The sequence below is a fragment of the Oenanthe melanoleuca genome, chromosome 19 (genome assembly GCF_029582105.1).
Source record: "Oenanthe melanoleuca isolate GR-GAL-2019-014 chromosome 19, OMel1.0, whole genome shotgun sequence".
NCBI lineage: Eukaryota > Metazoa > Chordata > Aves > Passeriformes > Muscicapidae > Oenanthe > Oenanthe melanoleuca.
This window is the reverse complement of record NC_079352.1, coordinates 3,559,620-3,573,519: the sequence shown is the minus strand read 5'-3', so window position 1 is coordinate 3,573,519 and position 13,900 is coordinate 3,559,620. Positions and strand designations below refer to the sequence as shown.

The following is a 13,900-nucleotide window of genomic DNA, read 5'->3' as shown; positions in this document are numbered from 1 at the left end:
GGAGGACTCTTGCACAAGAGCCCAGAAATAGTGATGCGTGGGCTGGCGGGCAGGGGCTGGGCAGATGCCAGGCAGACAGCCAGACACCAGGCAGGCTGTGCAGGGCTGGCTGCTGCTGGGGAGGGATGGTGGAGCTCAGCTCCCAGCTCCTGCTGCAGGGATGCTCCCAGCTGGAGCTGGGGGCGGTTTCTGGGGGTTGAGAACATGGTTGGCAGCATCTCCTCACCCAGGACTGGTCCCTGTCACCGAGGGCTGATGGGTGTCAGGATGGGGGTGGGTGCTCCCCCCAGCCATGGGGAGAGGAGGAAGGTTCAGCTGCTTTGCAGGTTTTGAGGTTTTGTTGCTTTTGTTGTTGTTTTTTTTTTGCAAAGGTGAAAAGAATATGAAAACCAAACTAAGACTACAGCCCAGCAGTTTGGTGGGGCTGGTTAGTGTGGGCTGTGCAAGGCCAGCTGCCTGGGTTAGTGGTGCAGCACAGGGTGATCCTGGTTTGGCCTTCCCAGGACACTCACCCAGCTGTGGGGCACTTGCCTGCCTGGTCCTCCTGGCTGTGGCACTGCCAGGAGCTGCTGTGTGGTGTCAGGCTGGGGATGAGCAGTCTGGGGAGGGCTCCAGGAGGTCTGGCAGCTCATCCAAGCGCTCAGCTCGTGCCCTGTGTTGGATAAAGAGGTGGATGTGCAAAGGGGGCATGGAGAGGCTGGTGCCGTGGGCAGGAGTGGCCAGGAAGTGTGTCTGGCTGGGGGAAAAATGTGGAGAAGCCCCTTCCTGCCTGTAGGCAAGGAGCTGTGCTTGGAAAACCAGCTGCCTGCTGCCCCCACAGCTCTGCAGCCATCGCACTGGGGATGAGCAGCTGCATCTTCTGTGGTGCTGGTGCTGCTGCAGGGCACCCCAAGGCATCGAGGAGTGTGGTTTCCTGCCATGAGGTTGATGCTCTCAGCTGAACCACTGTCACCTTCCTGGCAGGGCCTTGGGCTCTGAGGGGCTAGGGGGTGCAGGAGTGTGGGGTTTGCTGTGGAGTATGGAGGAAACTCTCCGTGCAGTGGGGGACAAAGTGAGGACATGCTCAGCTTGAGCCAAAGCAGGACTGAATGGGGGAGTTGGTGGGGGATGCACCCCAGCAAAGACTGTCACTGCCTGTGCCAATGTCTTGGGGACGGGGAGTCTCAGCTCCCCAGAGTACCTGGGATGGAGCAGGGGAAGGGTGGGAAGTGGCAGCTGTAGGGCTGCACCCTGTGCCCCTGACTCAGCAGGCTGACTCACAGCCCGTGGGTGCAGGTCTGGATGTCCTTGCCATGCCAGGGCTGGATGCAGCCCCCAGGCAGGCAGGGCTGTGCTGGGGACAGCAGTGGCTCCTCATCCTGAGTGCCAGGTGCCAACCACAGCCCTGGCATTGCTGTGCTCCCCAAAAATGCTGCATCCGAGCCTGTCCTGGACATGCCTGGGAGCAGGAATCGGGTGGTGGCAGTGCCCTGGCAGGGTCCCCTCAGGTCTCCCACCCGCGTCCTGGCACTTCACGTTCCGATGGCTCTGCCTCCCCCCTGTGCCCGACAGAGCATCATCCCTCCTGCCCGGCTCCATCTGCCCCGGGGCCGCTCCAGCCCTTCCCCCCGCGGGCAGGATGCGGGGGACGGTGCCCGCACTGCCGGGACGGGGCAGCGCTGCCGGCACAGCCTGAACCAGGGCAGTCTTTGCACTTGAACGCTTGGCTGGCGCCCTGACATATTGGGGTTGATGACTCTGGCACTTCGTATTTCCTTTGGCTACACGCAGCTGGGGAGGGCGGTTTAACCCCTGCCTGCCCACGTCCTGCTCTGCCAGCCCCTGTTGTGTGGGGCAGGGCTGCTCCCGGCTCCTGCAGGCCCTGCTTCCCAGAACCAGGGGGAGCAGGGCTGGGATGGGATGGGAAGAACCTGTGTCCTTCAGCTGTAGTGATTTGTGGGGCTGGCGAGGTTTTGCTGTGAAATGGGCACAACATCCCCAGGTCACAGCAGGGAGACAGGACTGTGGTGGAAGGGGTGATGCAGCCAGCTCCCCCTTTCCCCCCGCTCTCCTTGGGGTGGCCGCGGGGAGCAGCCACAATTGCTGCTGTGCCACCACCACCATCCCCTCCTTATCCTCCTCCTCCTCCTTGGTCCCCAGACCCCTGCGGAGGGTCGGCGTGGCTGCGTGCGGGGGGACGCTGGGCTCGGCTCCCCCCGGCGAGGCAGGGGCGGGAGGCGGGACGCGCTGCCATCGCCAGGCGGCACCTCCTTCGCCGGGCACCCTTGGCAGCAGCGCGGCCGTGTGCCCGTGTGTCCGGCTCTGCCATCCAGCCCCCGCCCGGGCCCGCCGCCCCCGCCTCCCGCCCGCGCCCAGCGCCTTTGTTGTGAGATGAGAGCGGGCTGAGCGCCGGCACAGCCCTCCGAGCATGGAGCCGCTGAGCCACCGCGGCCTGCCTCGCCTCTCCTGGATCGACACCCTCTACAGCAGTACGTGGCCTGGGCTGGCGGGGGGGCGAGCGGGGCGAGGGGCTGGGTGGCCCCTACCTGTTGTGTAACGCTGCGTCGCGCTGGGCAGGGATGCTGTGCCGGGGAGCCGGGGCTGGGCAGGGGGCTGGCGATGCTGGCAGCGGCTTGTGCTCCCCTCCGTGAGCATCCCGCGTGCCCTGGTGGCAGGACGGGGTCGCTCCGGCATCCCCCGGGCTCGGGGGAGCCGCTGCCCGCTCGGGGTGGCGGTGGCGGTGAGCGGGCGGCTGGAGCGGGTCACTCCTGACAGCTGGCACTGCCCGCGGGGCGCTTTGGGGCTGGGGATGCTTTCTGGCCGCAGGTCCCATTGCTGTCCCTGTCCCTCTCCCTCCCTCCCTCAGCCGCGGTGTTCGCAGCGAGCTCCAGGCGCGGTGCCGCCGGTGCTGTGGCAACGCGGTGTCGGTACCGGGGGCCGGGGGCGTCCTGCAGCAGCCCGGGGGTGCGGATCCCCCCGATCCCCCGACGGGCGGCAGCGAGGAGCGAGCCCCGGAGCCCTGCCGGTCCTGGGCTGATGGCAGATATCTCAGCGGCGGCTACGGCAGCCAGGGATGTGGCCAGGGGATGAGGGACTCGGTCACAGGGTCCCCGTTGTTATTTTGGGGCAGATTTGAGCTGCGTGGGCATCCCGGGGTGGCGTTTGGGGTGCAGGGTTGAGCTCGGAGCCTGGTGCCGGTGGGGCAGCAAGGTTTGGCACGGGTGCGTGGGAAGGTGGGATGCTCCAGAGCATGCTCCGTGCACGGATCTGGCATCTGTCATGCCCTGGAGGGAGCAGGGGCCACCGAGGGGCACGTTGTGTAGGGCTGAGCTCCCTCCCCAAGCTTTCCAGCCCGAAGCCTCTGCTGTCCACGGCCAGAGGCCACATCCAGCAGCAGCCCCGGGGTTTGGGGTGGCTGTGCAGGTGTTTGGGATGGAGCCCAGGGGTCACAACCAGCCCCAGACTCTGCACCCTCCTTCCCAGCCACGGCATCTCTGCAAAGCCATGGCTCTGTCCTCCCAAATCCTGCTCCAACTGCTCTCCCTGAAGTGTGGGGGAGGCTGCTTGGTATGCCCATGTGTTGGGGGATGCAGGGCAGGGTCCAGGCTTCATCACACTGGGCAAGGCAGTGATGGTGTAGAAGAGATGCTGTTTTCTTGAGCCACCCTTCAGCAGAGGCCCGGGGAGGCAGGTCCGGGGCCAGCTCACACATCTGTGTTGTCATGGTGAATTTTCACCCAGGGAAACCATGGCGTTTCCCCAAAATCTCACAGGCTCTGTGTGGATGTTGGGCTTTTCTTGGAAGTGTGATGGAATGGGTGAGCATTGGGATGTGCCCACACACTGACAGGGTGTCAGGGAACAGCACGTGTCCAGCTGGAAGTGCCACCCTGAGCTGCTGTGACTGTGCTGGGCAGGAGCCAGCTGCTGTCCTTGGCTGAGCTCCCTCGTGGGCACCATCGTGCTGGCAGTAGCCTGGGTCAGCCTGGGAAGATGTGCCAGAGCAAAAACATTTTCATGGGGAAAAGAATCCCTCGTGGGGATGTGTTCCTGGCCCTGTCACCCTGCTGGGGCCATGTGCCAGCTCACAGGGCCTCTGATGGGTGCCAGCATCCCATGGGTGCCAGCATCCCTTGGTGCAGTGTGGGCTTGGATCCAGCTCAGGGCCCTGGGGCTGTCTGTGGGGTTGGGGCTACAAGGCTGTTTCAGGTTGGGGTGTCCTTGCCCCCCAGAGTGGCTCCCCTGGCCAGGATTCCTCCCTCCCCTTGGTCTCCACGCCTGGGGTGCAGCAGGAGGATTTCCAGTGCTGCTAAAAATCAGGAGCAAAAATAGCATTGGGTTTTGGCACGGGCACAGAACAGGCTGCAGGGGCAATGCAGCTGTGGGGGAGGAGGGAGGGAGGCGCTGGGTTTGGGCTGCCTGGGTGGCACAAGCACCCCACAGGCAGGGAGACACAGGGGACAACATTTCAGTGTCCCCTTGCCCTCAGTGTCTCCCTTGCCTGTCCTGGCTGCTTGGTGGTGCTTGATGCCCTCCCTGTAGCAGCTTCTGGGGGTGCTGGGGAGGTTCCTCTGCCCAGGTTCCCCAGGTGAGGCCCCTCAAATACTGCAGGGCCATGGGTGGCACAGCTGGAGCCGTGGGGATGTGGCTCTGTCCTGTGGGCAGCACAGGGTCCCTCTCCTTGGTGCCTGGTGGGCACTGCCTGTGGATCTCATCCCCAGGTCTGGTCTGGGACTGGGATGTAGCTCTGTTCCAGCTGGTAGCAACAGGAGCCAGGCCATTCCTGCAGGCCAGTCCCTTCCCTCTCCATGCCACCTTCCCTGCACTGCTGCAGGTGTCACCTCCCAGGCTCCCCAGCTGCCTCATTAACGCTGTGTTCCTCATTACCTGGATGCTGAGCCACCCCAGCTGGTTGCCAGGGCTGCCACAGTGACAGTGCCACTCTGGGTGTCCCTGTGGTTCAGGCTGGAGCTGCAGACCTTGGCCATGGTGGAGGGAAGGCGATGGTACCTGATGGCCTCTGAGCTGGTGGGCCCCATCAGCTTTGGCCCCTCTCTGCTTGGCTCCCCCTTAGATCCCACCTCATGGGAAAAGGTGTTTGGGTGAGAGGTTTGGGTTGCTCTGGGGCATTCCCAGCCTGGGGACAGTCCCTGGTTGAGGGGGCTCAGGGGAGCTGTGTGGGGTGGGTGTCTGAGGAGTGGCCATCATGGGGGACACCAATGCTAATGAGTCTTGTGCTGCTCCTGGATGGTGCTGGAAGCATCACAGCTGGGACTGTCCAGCACAGGAGAGACCATGGACATCCCACCATGAGGAGGCAGGGCAGGTTTGAGCCAGGGATCCTTTTTTCCTGGGGGTGTTATGGGTGGGAGGGCCTGTGGGTTGAAGGTGGGCTGCTGAGGGTGGCCCCACAGCCTCTGAGGAATTGTTATCAGCCAATTGCTAAAGAAGGTCTGAGAGGGGCTGAGGTGTCCTGGCAGAGATGGGGTGCATCTGGCCCATGTCACAGCTCTCCTCCAGCCCCCCTCAGGTGCAGGATGGGACTCCCCATCCCTCCCCTGGCTCTGGCAGGGCTCCTGGCCTGAGCAGGCTTTGCAGCGCTCTTTGATTTAAAGATTTATCCACTTTCCCTAGGAAGCAGGATGTAATATTAATGTGCTGAGCAGTGTTGGTGGGAGCCAGGGGAGTCCTTGTCCAGGATGGCCAGGGCCCTGGGGACATGGAGCAGCTGCAGTGTGGGCTTTGGCCTGGGGAGGCTGCTCTCACCCCAGTGCACCCCGTTTTGGAGTTAGCTGGGGTCTCCCCAGTGTCTGTGCCCAGGAATTCTGTGGGGATGTGGCTTCCAGAGATCCGTGGAGGAGGGGAGTGAGGGGCTGGCCTGGGATCAGGGTGGTGTTGGATGAGCCCCTTGCCTCTTTGGGGGCTGCCCCAGGATGGGAGGGAGGGGGTGCTGGCTGCACCCCACGGCCCCCCTGCCGCAGCCGGGCTCCCTTCCCCCTCCCCTTTGTCAGCATCTCGGGGCTGCTGCAGCCACCTCTCCCCGCCGCCACCGAGCCGCTGCCGTTCCCATGGTGACAGGTTGGGATGTACCCCGGTCCCCGCTGCGCACCCTGGAGCACCCCCACCCGGGGCTCTGTCTGCCCGAAATGCCTTCCCCTGGGCCGTGGGTGATGGGGGACAGTGGGTCAGCGTGGGGCACCCCAAAACGGGTGCTGTTCTGGGGGGGCGGGGGGTCATCCTGCGCTGGGGGTGCAGCCCCCGATCGGGGAGCCCTTCTGCCGGGGGTGGCACTGCCCTCCGTGTGTGGGTCCCGGCGGCCTGGCACACATTTCCATGCTCTGGGCGAGCGAGGAGGACGGCGGCTGCGGCTGCCAGCCCAGCTCATCTGTCCCCGGGGATGGCACAGGGATGGTGACAGGGCACGGCCACTTGCATGGGGCTGGAGCGTCTGGCACAGCAGCTGTCCCTGCGCAGACGAGGCCGTCGGCCTCTCGGCTCCGTTAATTATTCAAATCTAGGGAAGTGTGTCGAGCAGAGGATGCCTGCGGGGCCGAGGATGCTCGCTGTGATGTGTGATGTCTTCTTGCCTGCTTGGCTGAGCAGGCAGCGGGGCTGGGCTGGGCTGTCCGTGAGTGACCCTGCCCAGGGTCAGCTGCCCGCGGGTAGCCACAGGCTGGGCTGGGTGGCCCTGGTGGCACACGGTGACCCTGAGCCGTGCCTGGACGCTCACGGCCACCCCTCTCTCACCCCGGCAGATTTCAACTATGGTGCGGACGAGTACGACGCCGAGGGCAACGAGGAGCCCAAGGCGCTGCCGGAGGGCTCGGAAACCATGCCCTACATCGATGAGTCGCCCACCATGTCCCCCCAGCTCAGCGCCCGCGGCCAGGAGAGCGGGGACGGCGTCTCGCCCACGCCCACCGATGGCCTCGGCACAGGGGTAGGTGCTGGGGGCTCGGGGCTCTGGGTGTCCGGCCCGGGTGTTTGTGGTGCTCTGCTGCTGCTGTCACCGGGAGGACTGTGCCCGGCAGCCCAATTTCTGCTGGGTGCCGGGGAGCATCAGTTCAGGGGATGCCATGCCCGTGGGACGCGCTGTGTCCCTGTCCCGCCGTGCATGCCGGGGGCAGAGCCGGGAGGGGACGGGTGTGCTGGAAGCGGGGAGATCCCGGGTCCCCAGCTCTGCAGCCCTTGGGGACAGGGCGCAGCGGCTCCGCCGGGCTGTCGGCTCCATCTAGTGGCACTTGGGGACAAGTCACCAGCAGGGGTGGGGACACAAGGTGCCCCCCCTCGCTCTGGACAATTTAGCTGTAACCCCTGCTGTTCGCGGCGCGTCCTTGGGAAGCGCTTTGGTTTTCTAAAAGAGGAGGGATTCCCGGAGAGCTGCGGGGAAAAAAGTGTTTTTTTTCCAGAATGAAAGTTTCCATAAAGGCCGGGAGCGGTGGGGTCCAGGCACTGGCCCCTCTGGGTGAGTGCGGGGAGCAACTGCACGGCCCCGGGCTGGGGGATCCCCCAGCGCTGCCGCTGCTGGGGCAGCGTGGAAAGTGAAATTTTATTTTTGTCATGGAAAGAGTTAAGCTCCTGACCCGGATGCTGAGGCAGAAGAGGGAGAGGTGTGGCTTCCTCCCCAGGGTCGCCCTGCGCAGCGCCGTCGTCCTGGCACCCAGCGCCCTTGGGGAGGGAGAGGAGGGTGCTGCCCTCTGCCACCGCCTGCGGGCTGTCCCTAAACCACTCGGGCTTCGGGCTCCTCGTCCCCCCAGCACAGCCCTTCGACCCCAGCTCTGACACCCCAGTGCTGGGCTGTGAGCGCTGGGCTCGGACCCCGGGGCCAGCAGGGACAGCAGTGGGTGGCTCTGAGGGGCGTTGACTTGGTTGTGACCAACAGGATTTGGAAGTTGGAAGTTGGTGCCAGCTCTGCCTGCATCTCTTTATCTGGAGCTGCTTGTGCTGGGGCAGAGCATTCTCCAATACCAGCACTGTGTGCCCACCCCTCGAGGGGCACAGGCTTGTGTTTGTGTGGCTGGTGGCATAAGGTGCCAGGTTCACCCCATTGCTCTCCTCCAGTGAGGCAGAACTGGTGTCACTGCCTTTAAGAGGGCTGGAGGGGGTTTCTGGTGGGGCATCTCATCTTGCAAGCTCCTAGGGCAGTTCTAACCATGTCTGGGGCCTGTGTGTGTCTGTGCAGACACATCTTAATCCTCCCCATCCCACCTGGGAAACACGAGGTCGTGGTGTGGAGTTGGTGTCCCATCCCCTGCTTGGTTACTGCTGGCTTTGGCACTGTAGGTAGCATTCCCCTGGACAGGTAGCATTCCCCTGGACAGGGACCATTCCCCACTCCGGGGACCTGGCCATGTTTGGCAGGGTTGTGGTGCAAAGGCTGAGCTGTGGCATGGACACAGGCTCTGGAAAGTCCCCGTGTCTGTGTCACCGCCCACATCTCACAGCAGGAATTTGTTGCAGGCTCAGATGGGTGCAGGGAGAAGAGATGGCTCCTGTGGGCAGAGCACATGCAGCCACTGGTTCCCCTTTTTCTTCTGAGGAGCCCGGGGGAAGCTGCTGAAACAGCTCTTGCATTAGTGTCCCCTCCTCCAGCTTGCTCTGGCCTTGTTTGCTAAGATCCACAGTGTCCCTCACAAGCATCACAGCAGTGCTGCTGTCCCCGTGTCCTGGCTGCCGGGGCTGTGACAGGCTGGGGCAGCGGTGAGGTGCCGGCTGGTCCCTGCGGGATAAATGTGAACACACAGGGCTCAGCTCTGCGACACTGCCGCAGGTCCCGTCTGGGGCAGGGAGAGCTCTGGGACCTTCTGGGGGTGCACAGCCAGGTCCGCATGTGGGACCTGGTGCTGCTGCTGCCCTGCAAGGTCACTTCTAGCTGATGGTGGTCTATGCACACGGGGGGTGCAGCGGGCTACAACAGAAGGGAAGCTCTCCCATTGCCGGGGGAGGAAGGCAGGGGACCCTTCCCCGCGGCTCCTGCTGGGCAAACCGGCCGGGGAAAGCGGCTGCCGCTCGCCCCAGCCTTGACCACAGCGGGCTGCACCCGGAGCAGCCCCACCTCCGCTGCCGAGAGAGCAGCATTTCCTGTAGGAGCGCAGGGCGGAGCGGCGGGGCCGGAGCGGCGGGGCCGGGCTGGGGCGCAGCGCTCGGGCAGCGGCCGCTGCACCGCCCGCGGCCCGGGCCCAGCGGAGCCGCCGGGGAGCGCGGCTGGCCCGGTGCTTGCGGGGCGGGCCCGGTGCTTGCGGGGCGGGCCCGGTGCTGGCCGGGCCCCGAGCCCCGAGCCGCCGCTCGCAGCGGGCGCAGCAGCCCCCGGGCCGCCGGGCATTGGGGAGGCCGGAGCTGGGTCAGGCTGGATGGAGCACCGGGGATCCCATAATGGCTCCTTTCATCCCGCGCTGGTGGCCGGTGGCCAGAGCTGAGTCAGGCTGGGACAGCTCAGCCGCGTGAGCCCCTTGCCTGGAGCCTGGTGGGGTCCCCTGTGCGCCCCGCTGCCCGGCCGGCCATGGAGGAGGAAGAGGAGGCCATAGGGTACCTGGATAAAGTGCTGGAGGATGAAGATGACTCTGAGCCAGGAACCCCCACCAGCCCCGTGTCTCCGTTTTCGGCCGGCGAGAAGGTGGGAGCCTGCTCCGTGCTGGGCAGTGGGTGTGGGGACAAGGGGCATCGTGCTGGTGTTAGTGCCCAGATGTCGGAACAGCTGCTGGCGCGATGCGGTGGGTGCTGTGGGGAGCAGAGCTGGGGGCAGGAGTGCCTGTGGCCGGGGCAGGGGGCAGGGCTGTGCTGGGCTCCGGGCGTGGAGGGCTCAGAGCAGAGTGACCCCCCAGCTGTCCTTCCAGGGGGAGTAGAGCCACACGTGCTGCGGGGTGGGAGCTGCGTGGCTCAGCACAGCCAGCACCGGATGCTCAGGAAGGGGCTCGTTTTACACTCTGCCCCACTGCTCGGCCACCAGAAACTCATAAACAGCCCCAGAACAGAGCTGGGGGAGACCACTGTGCTGGCAGGTGTAGCTCAGCATCCTTCTCATGCCCACCCTGCCAGGGTGCCTGGGTGCTGGAAGAGGGCTCTGCCCTGCTCTTCCTGGGGTCTCCTGCATGGGGCAGCCACAAGGCCCTGATCAAGAGTCACTGCTCTGAGTCACGGGGGTCCAGTTGACATCATCCCCATGGGGTGTGCAGGCCCTGAGTATGGGTGGGCCCCTTATCTCCTGAGCTCCTGCGCAGGGCCCAGGCTGGGGGAAGCAGGAAGAGCCCGTGACTAATCTGTGGCAAAGAGCCCACGAGCTCCCAGTGAATAAAGCTGCCCCCCCGTGCACCCTCCTGCTGTGCTGGTCACCGTGGCCCTGCCTTCATGGCCCAGCCTGGCAGGGTGGGCACTCTGATTGTCACAGCAGCACCCAGGGCTGGCTGATGGACACTCCAGTGGGGCAGAGAGGTGCTGATCCTCAGCCATGCTCACCTTGGGGCTTTGCCCCCCAGGTGTTTGCAGCTGACACCTCCTCTGGCACAACAACCAGGGCTGGCATGGGCAGAGGTGAGATGTGACCAATGTCCCCCCCAAACCATCCTGAATGGCCAGAGTGATGCCCCCAGGGCTCTGCCTGGCCACTGTCTGGGTGGCAAAGCCTGGTCCTCAAGTGTGACTTTTAAAGGGAGAGGCCAGGGTGTGACCAAGGATGGTGCAGGGGCTGGGGTGCCCATGCCTGGGCACTGGCAGAGCCTCACTGAGGGTCCCAGAGCCCCCCAGCCCGGCCATCTCCCTGCCATGAGGGTCACACCACAGCAGCATCAGTGCTGGGACATGCCCCAGTGCCACTGCTGGGGTGGCACTTCCCAAGGGAAACCTCAGCCGAGGGAAAGGGTGGTGCCACATCACGTGGGAGCCGCATCCAGCGCCAAGCATGATTTCACTGGGCGTCTCTGGACTCTGCCCTGGGAGAGTCCTGCCATGCCGTGCGCCATCCTGGAGCCCTGCCAGTGGCGCTGGGCTCGTGGCCAGCCCGGAGCAGGGAGGGGAGAGGAGCCAGCACAGCTCATGGCTTTCCCAGCTGGCTCCAGACGGGCTGTGCTGCCCACTGGGCACATGCCCGCGCCTTGCCACGGAGCTCCTCCAACACTGCCCTTCTGGGGATGCCAGGAATGGGCTGGTGGGATGAGGAGTCTCCTCCTGTGGCACTTCAGGCTCCTTGCTGTGTTCTGCAGGGCGAGCGGGACGCTGGCAAAGGCCTGGAGATGAGGAAGTTGGTGCTCTCGGGTTTCCTGGCCAGCGAGGAGATCTACATCAACCAGCTGGAGGCCCTCTTGTTGGTGAGCACAGCCCCTCCAGGGATGGATGGATGGATGGATGGATGGAGTAATTTCTTCCTGAGTGGGAAGAAATTTCTTCCCTTAGCCACGTCAGCCTGAGTGGAAGCAAAGATCCAGAAGCCACACCATAGCCAGCTTTGTTCTGTCCTGGCTAGCTACCTCTGTCTGACCTCCCCTGCTGGCCATGTCCCTGTTGGGGACATATTTATAGCCCTGCTTCCTCTTGTGGCCTTGCTGACCTTCATGGCGAGACGCTGTTGCACAACCCGGGGTCACTGCCACTGTGGGGAAGTCTGAGGATGCACCAGAGTGCCCCTTGGTCCAGCTGCCAGCCTTGGTCCATCTGTCCCAGGCAGCCCTGGCTGCCAGCTCAGATCCTCCTCATCCCCAGTGTTCTCCTCTTAGCCCTCATCTCAAGCTCTCCCTCTTTTGGCAGCCCATGAAGCCACTGAAGGCCACGGCCACCACGTCGCAGCCTGTCCTCACCCTCCAGCAGATCGAGACGATTTTCTACAAGATCCAGGATATCTATGAGATCCACAAGGAGTTCTACGACAGCCTGTGCCCCAAGGTGCAGCAGTGGGACAGCAATGTCACCATGGGCCACCTCTTCCAGAAGCTGGTATGCACCTTCCCTGGGTCTTGCTCCACTTGGAAGAGGAGAAGGGCTGGAGTTGTGATGAGTTTGGAGTTGTGATGCCCGCAGGGGCTGTGCCCATGGATGCCATGACCATGCTGGGGAGAGGAGGAGAGGCCAGGTTGAAGGGCTGTAGCTTCAGCTTCTGCTGTCCAGGCACTTGTTATCTCTCTGCTGGATTTTGGAGGTTTATGGAGGCAGGATCAGGAGCTCCACCATCCTGCCCTGAGCAGGAGCCAAGCATTGACCCCCCCCCAGCTGGCTGAGAGTCCTGCCAGGAGGGGACAGCTCTGGCAGTGTCACCTCAAGGGCTGCCTGCCCCCTTGGGTGCTGTGTGGGGCTTCAGCACCCTGCTGGTGCCTGGCTAACCCCCACTCCCCACAGGCCAGCCAGCTGGGGGTCTACAAAGCCTTTGTGGATAATTACAAAATCGCATTGGAGACGGCAGAGAAGTGCAGCCAGAGCAACTACCAGTTCCAGAAGATCTCGGAGGTAAGCTGGGATGGGGCTGTGCCAGTGGGACAGGGCAGAGAGCACTGTTCTCATGGTTGAGCAGACTGTGTCTGCCCCCTGGAAATGCTCTCCCTGCCCTGAAGGGACTGTCCCCAAGGGCTGAGCCACTGAGGGCTGTGCTGGAGGGCCGTGGTCTTTTGGGCATTGCAGGAGGTTGTCCCCACCTCGTGCAAGCTCAGGTTGGGCTCAGCCTGTGCTATCACCCCCCGTCCCATTTCAGTGGATGCTGGGCACCTGTGGCTCATCTCCTGCTGCCAGCATCTCCATGCCTGGATCCCCTACAGAAATGGGGACCTCCACAGCTACAACCTGGGCCCCCTTGTGCTGTTCAGCTCTGTGGCATCACTGCCATGTCCCAGCTGCTGTGCACAGCCAGAGCTGGTCCCAGACAGGCAGGAACACTCACTTCTTCACCCAGCAGCCATGTGTGACCTCCAGCATGGCCAGGCTGGGGCCAGGGGGAGATATCAGGGTGCAGGAAGGATGGGGGGGGACCCCATGACCTTGAGCCATGACCTTCCCCCACCTCAGCCCCCCAGGGGCTGCGCTGATGGGCCTTTCCCTCCCTAGGAGCTGAAGGTGAAGGGCCCCAAGGACTCCAAGGAGAGCCACACGTCTGTCACCATGGAGGGTACGGCGGGCGTGGGGAGGGGGGGCAAAGCCTTTTGTGCGTGCGGGTGAATTACCGAGCCCTTTGTGCGCCTGGAGCCGGCGGGGAGAGGGGGGGGTCGCGGCTGTTTGGGATGCTGGGGGCGTGCTGCAGCCCCCCACGCCCTGGGCAGCGCTCCTCCCCGCCCGGAGCCGTGCGGAGGGGCCGGAGCCGTGCCGGAGCCGTGCCGCAGCCGGGCTGAGCCGTGCGGGGCGGCAGCGATGGCTGCGTGCACAAGGGGCTGCCATGGAAATCCTCATCATTGTCCGGCTCTGCTGTAACTGCACCTATGGTGAGGCGAGGGGGCCGGCTCGGGTTTGGGGTGATGTCTGTGCCGGGGGGTGGAGGCTGCGTCGTGCTCTGCAGGCTGAAGTTGGAGTCTTTGTTCCAGGCTCGATTGAATCATCCTGGCTCCGGCACACGCAGCCACGCGCTCGCTGTCCCCGCCGGGCAGGGGCTGCTGCCAGCGAGGGGACAGAGGAGCTGGGGTGGGCAGGGGGATCCTGGGCTGGGGGACTGGGCTGTGCCGTGTGGATGGTGATGGGGAGGGGTCCCCATTTGCCCCAGCGTTGTAGGGCTGGAATGTCCATCTCCCCATGGCTGGGAGGAGATGCACGGGGCATCCCTACCTGCTGCTGGTCCCAGGGACTGTGTGCATAATGAGCCCTTGCTCCTCTGTCGTGCTGGGACAACCTCTCCCAAAACTCCCCCTGTGTGGGGGATTGTGTGCCTGTAGTGATGGCAGCAGGAGGGACCATCCTTCCTGTGGGTCTAGGATGGTGGGAAAGGGGGGACACGCTGCCTGTCACCTTTATCACAGAG

At 64.2% G+C, this 13,900-nt stretch overlaps 1 protein-coding gene across 3 annotated transcripts in view; it reads left to right on the top strand.

Moving 5' to 3' along the window:
- ABR (ABR activator of RhoGEF and GTPase) overlaps window positions 1–13,900 on the top strand; it is a 36,494-nt gene that overhangs the window by 6,228 nt on the left and 16,366 nt on the right. The window contains exons 1-6 of one of the 3 annotated variants that reach the window (XM_056506702.1): window positions 2,206–2,468; window positions 6,735–6,919; window positions 11,175–11,279; window positions 11,716–11,901; window positions 12,301–12,408; window positions 13,000–13,060. In XM_056506702.1, the coding sequence (XP_056362677.1) occupies window positions 2,408–2,468; window positions 6,735–6,919; window positions 11,175–11,279; window positions 11,716–11,901; window positions 12,301–12,408; window positions 13,000–13,060 (706 nt within the window). In that variant the 5' untranslated portion in view covers window positions 2,206–2,407. Of the gene's footprint in view, window positions 1–2,205; window positions 2,469–6,734; window positions 6,920–9,095; window positions 9,593–11,174; window positions 11,280–11,715; window positions 11,902–12,300; window positions 12,409–12,999; window positions 13,061–13,900 lie in introns of those variants that run through there. The other 2 variants (XM_056506701.1, XM_056506700.1) reach the window with 2 other exon arrangements.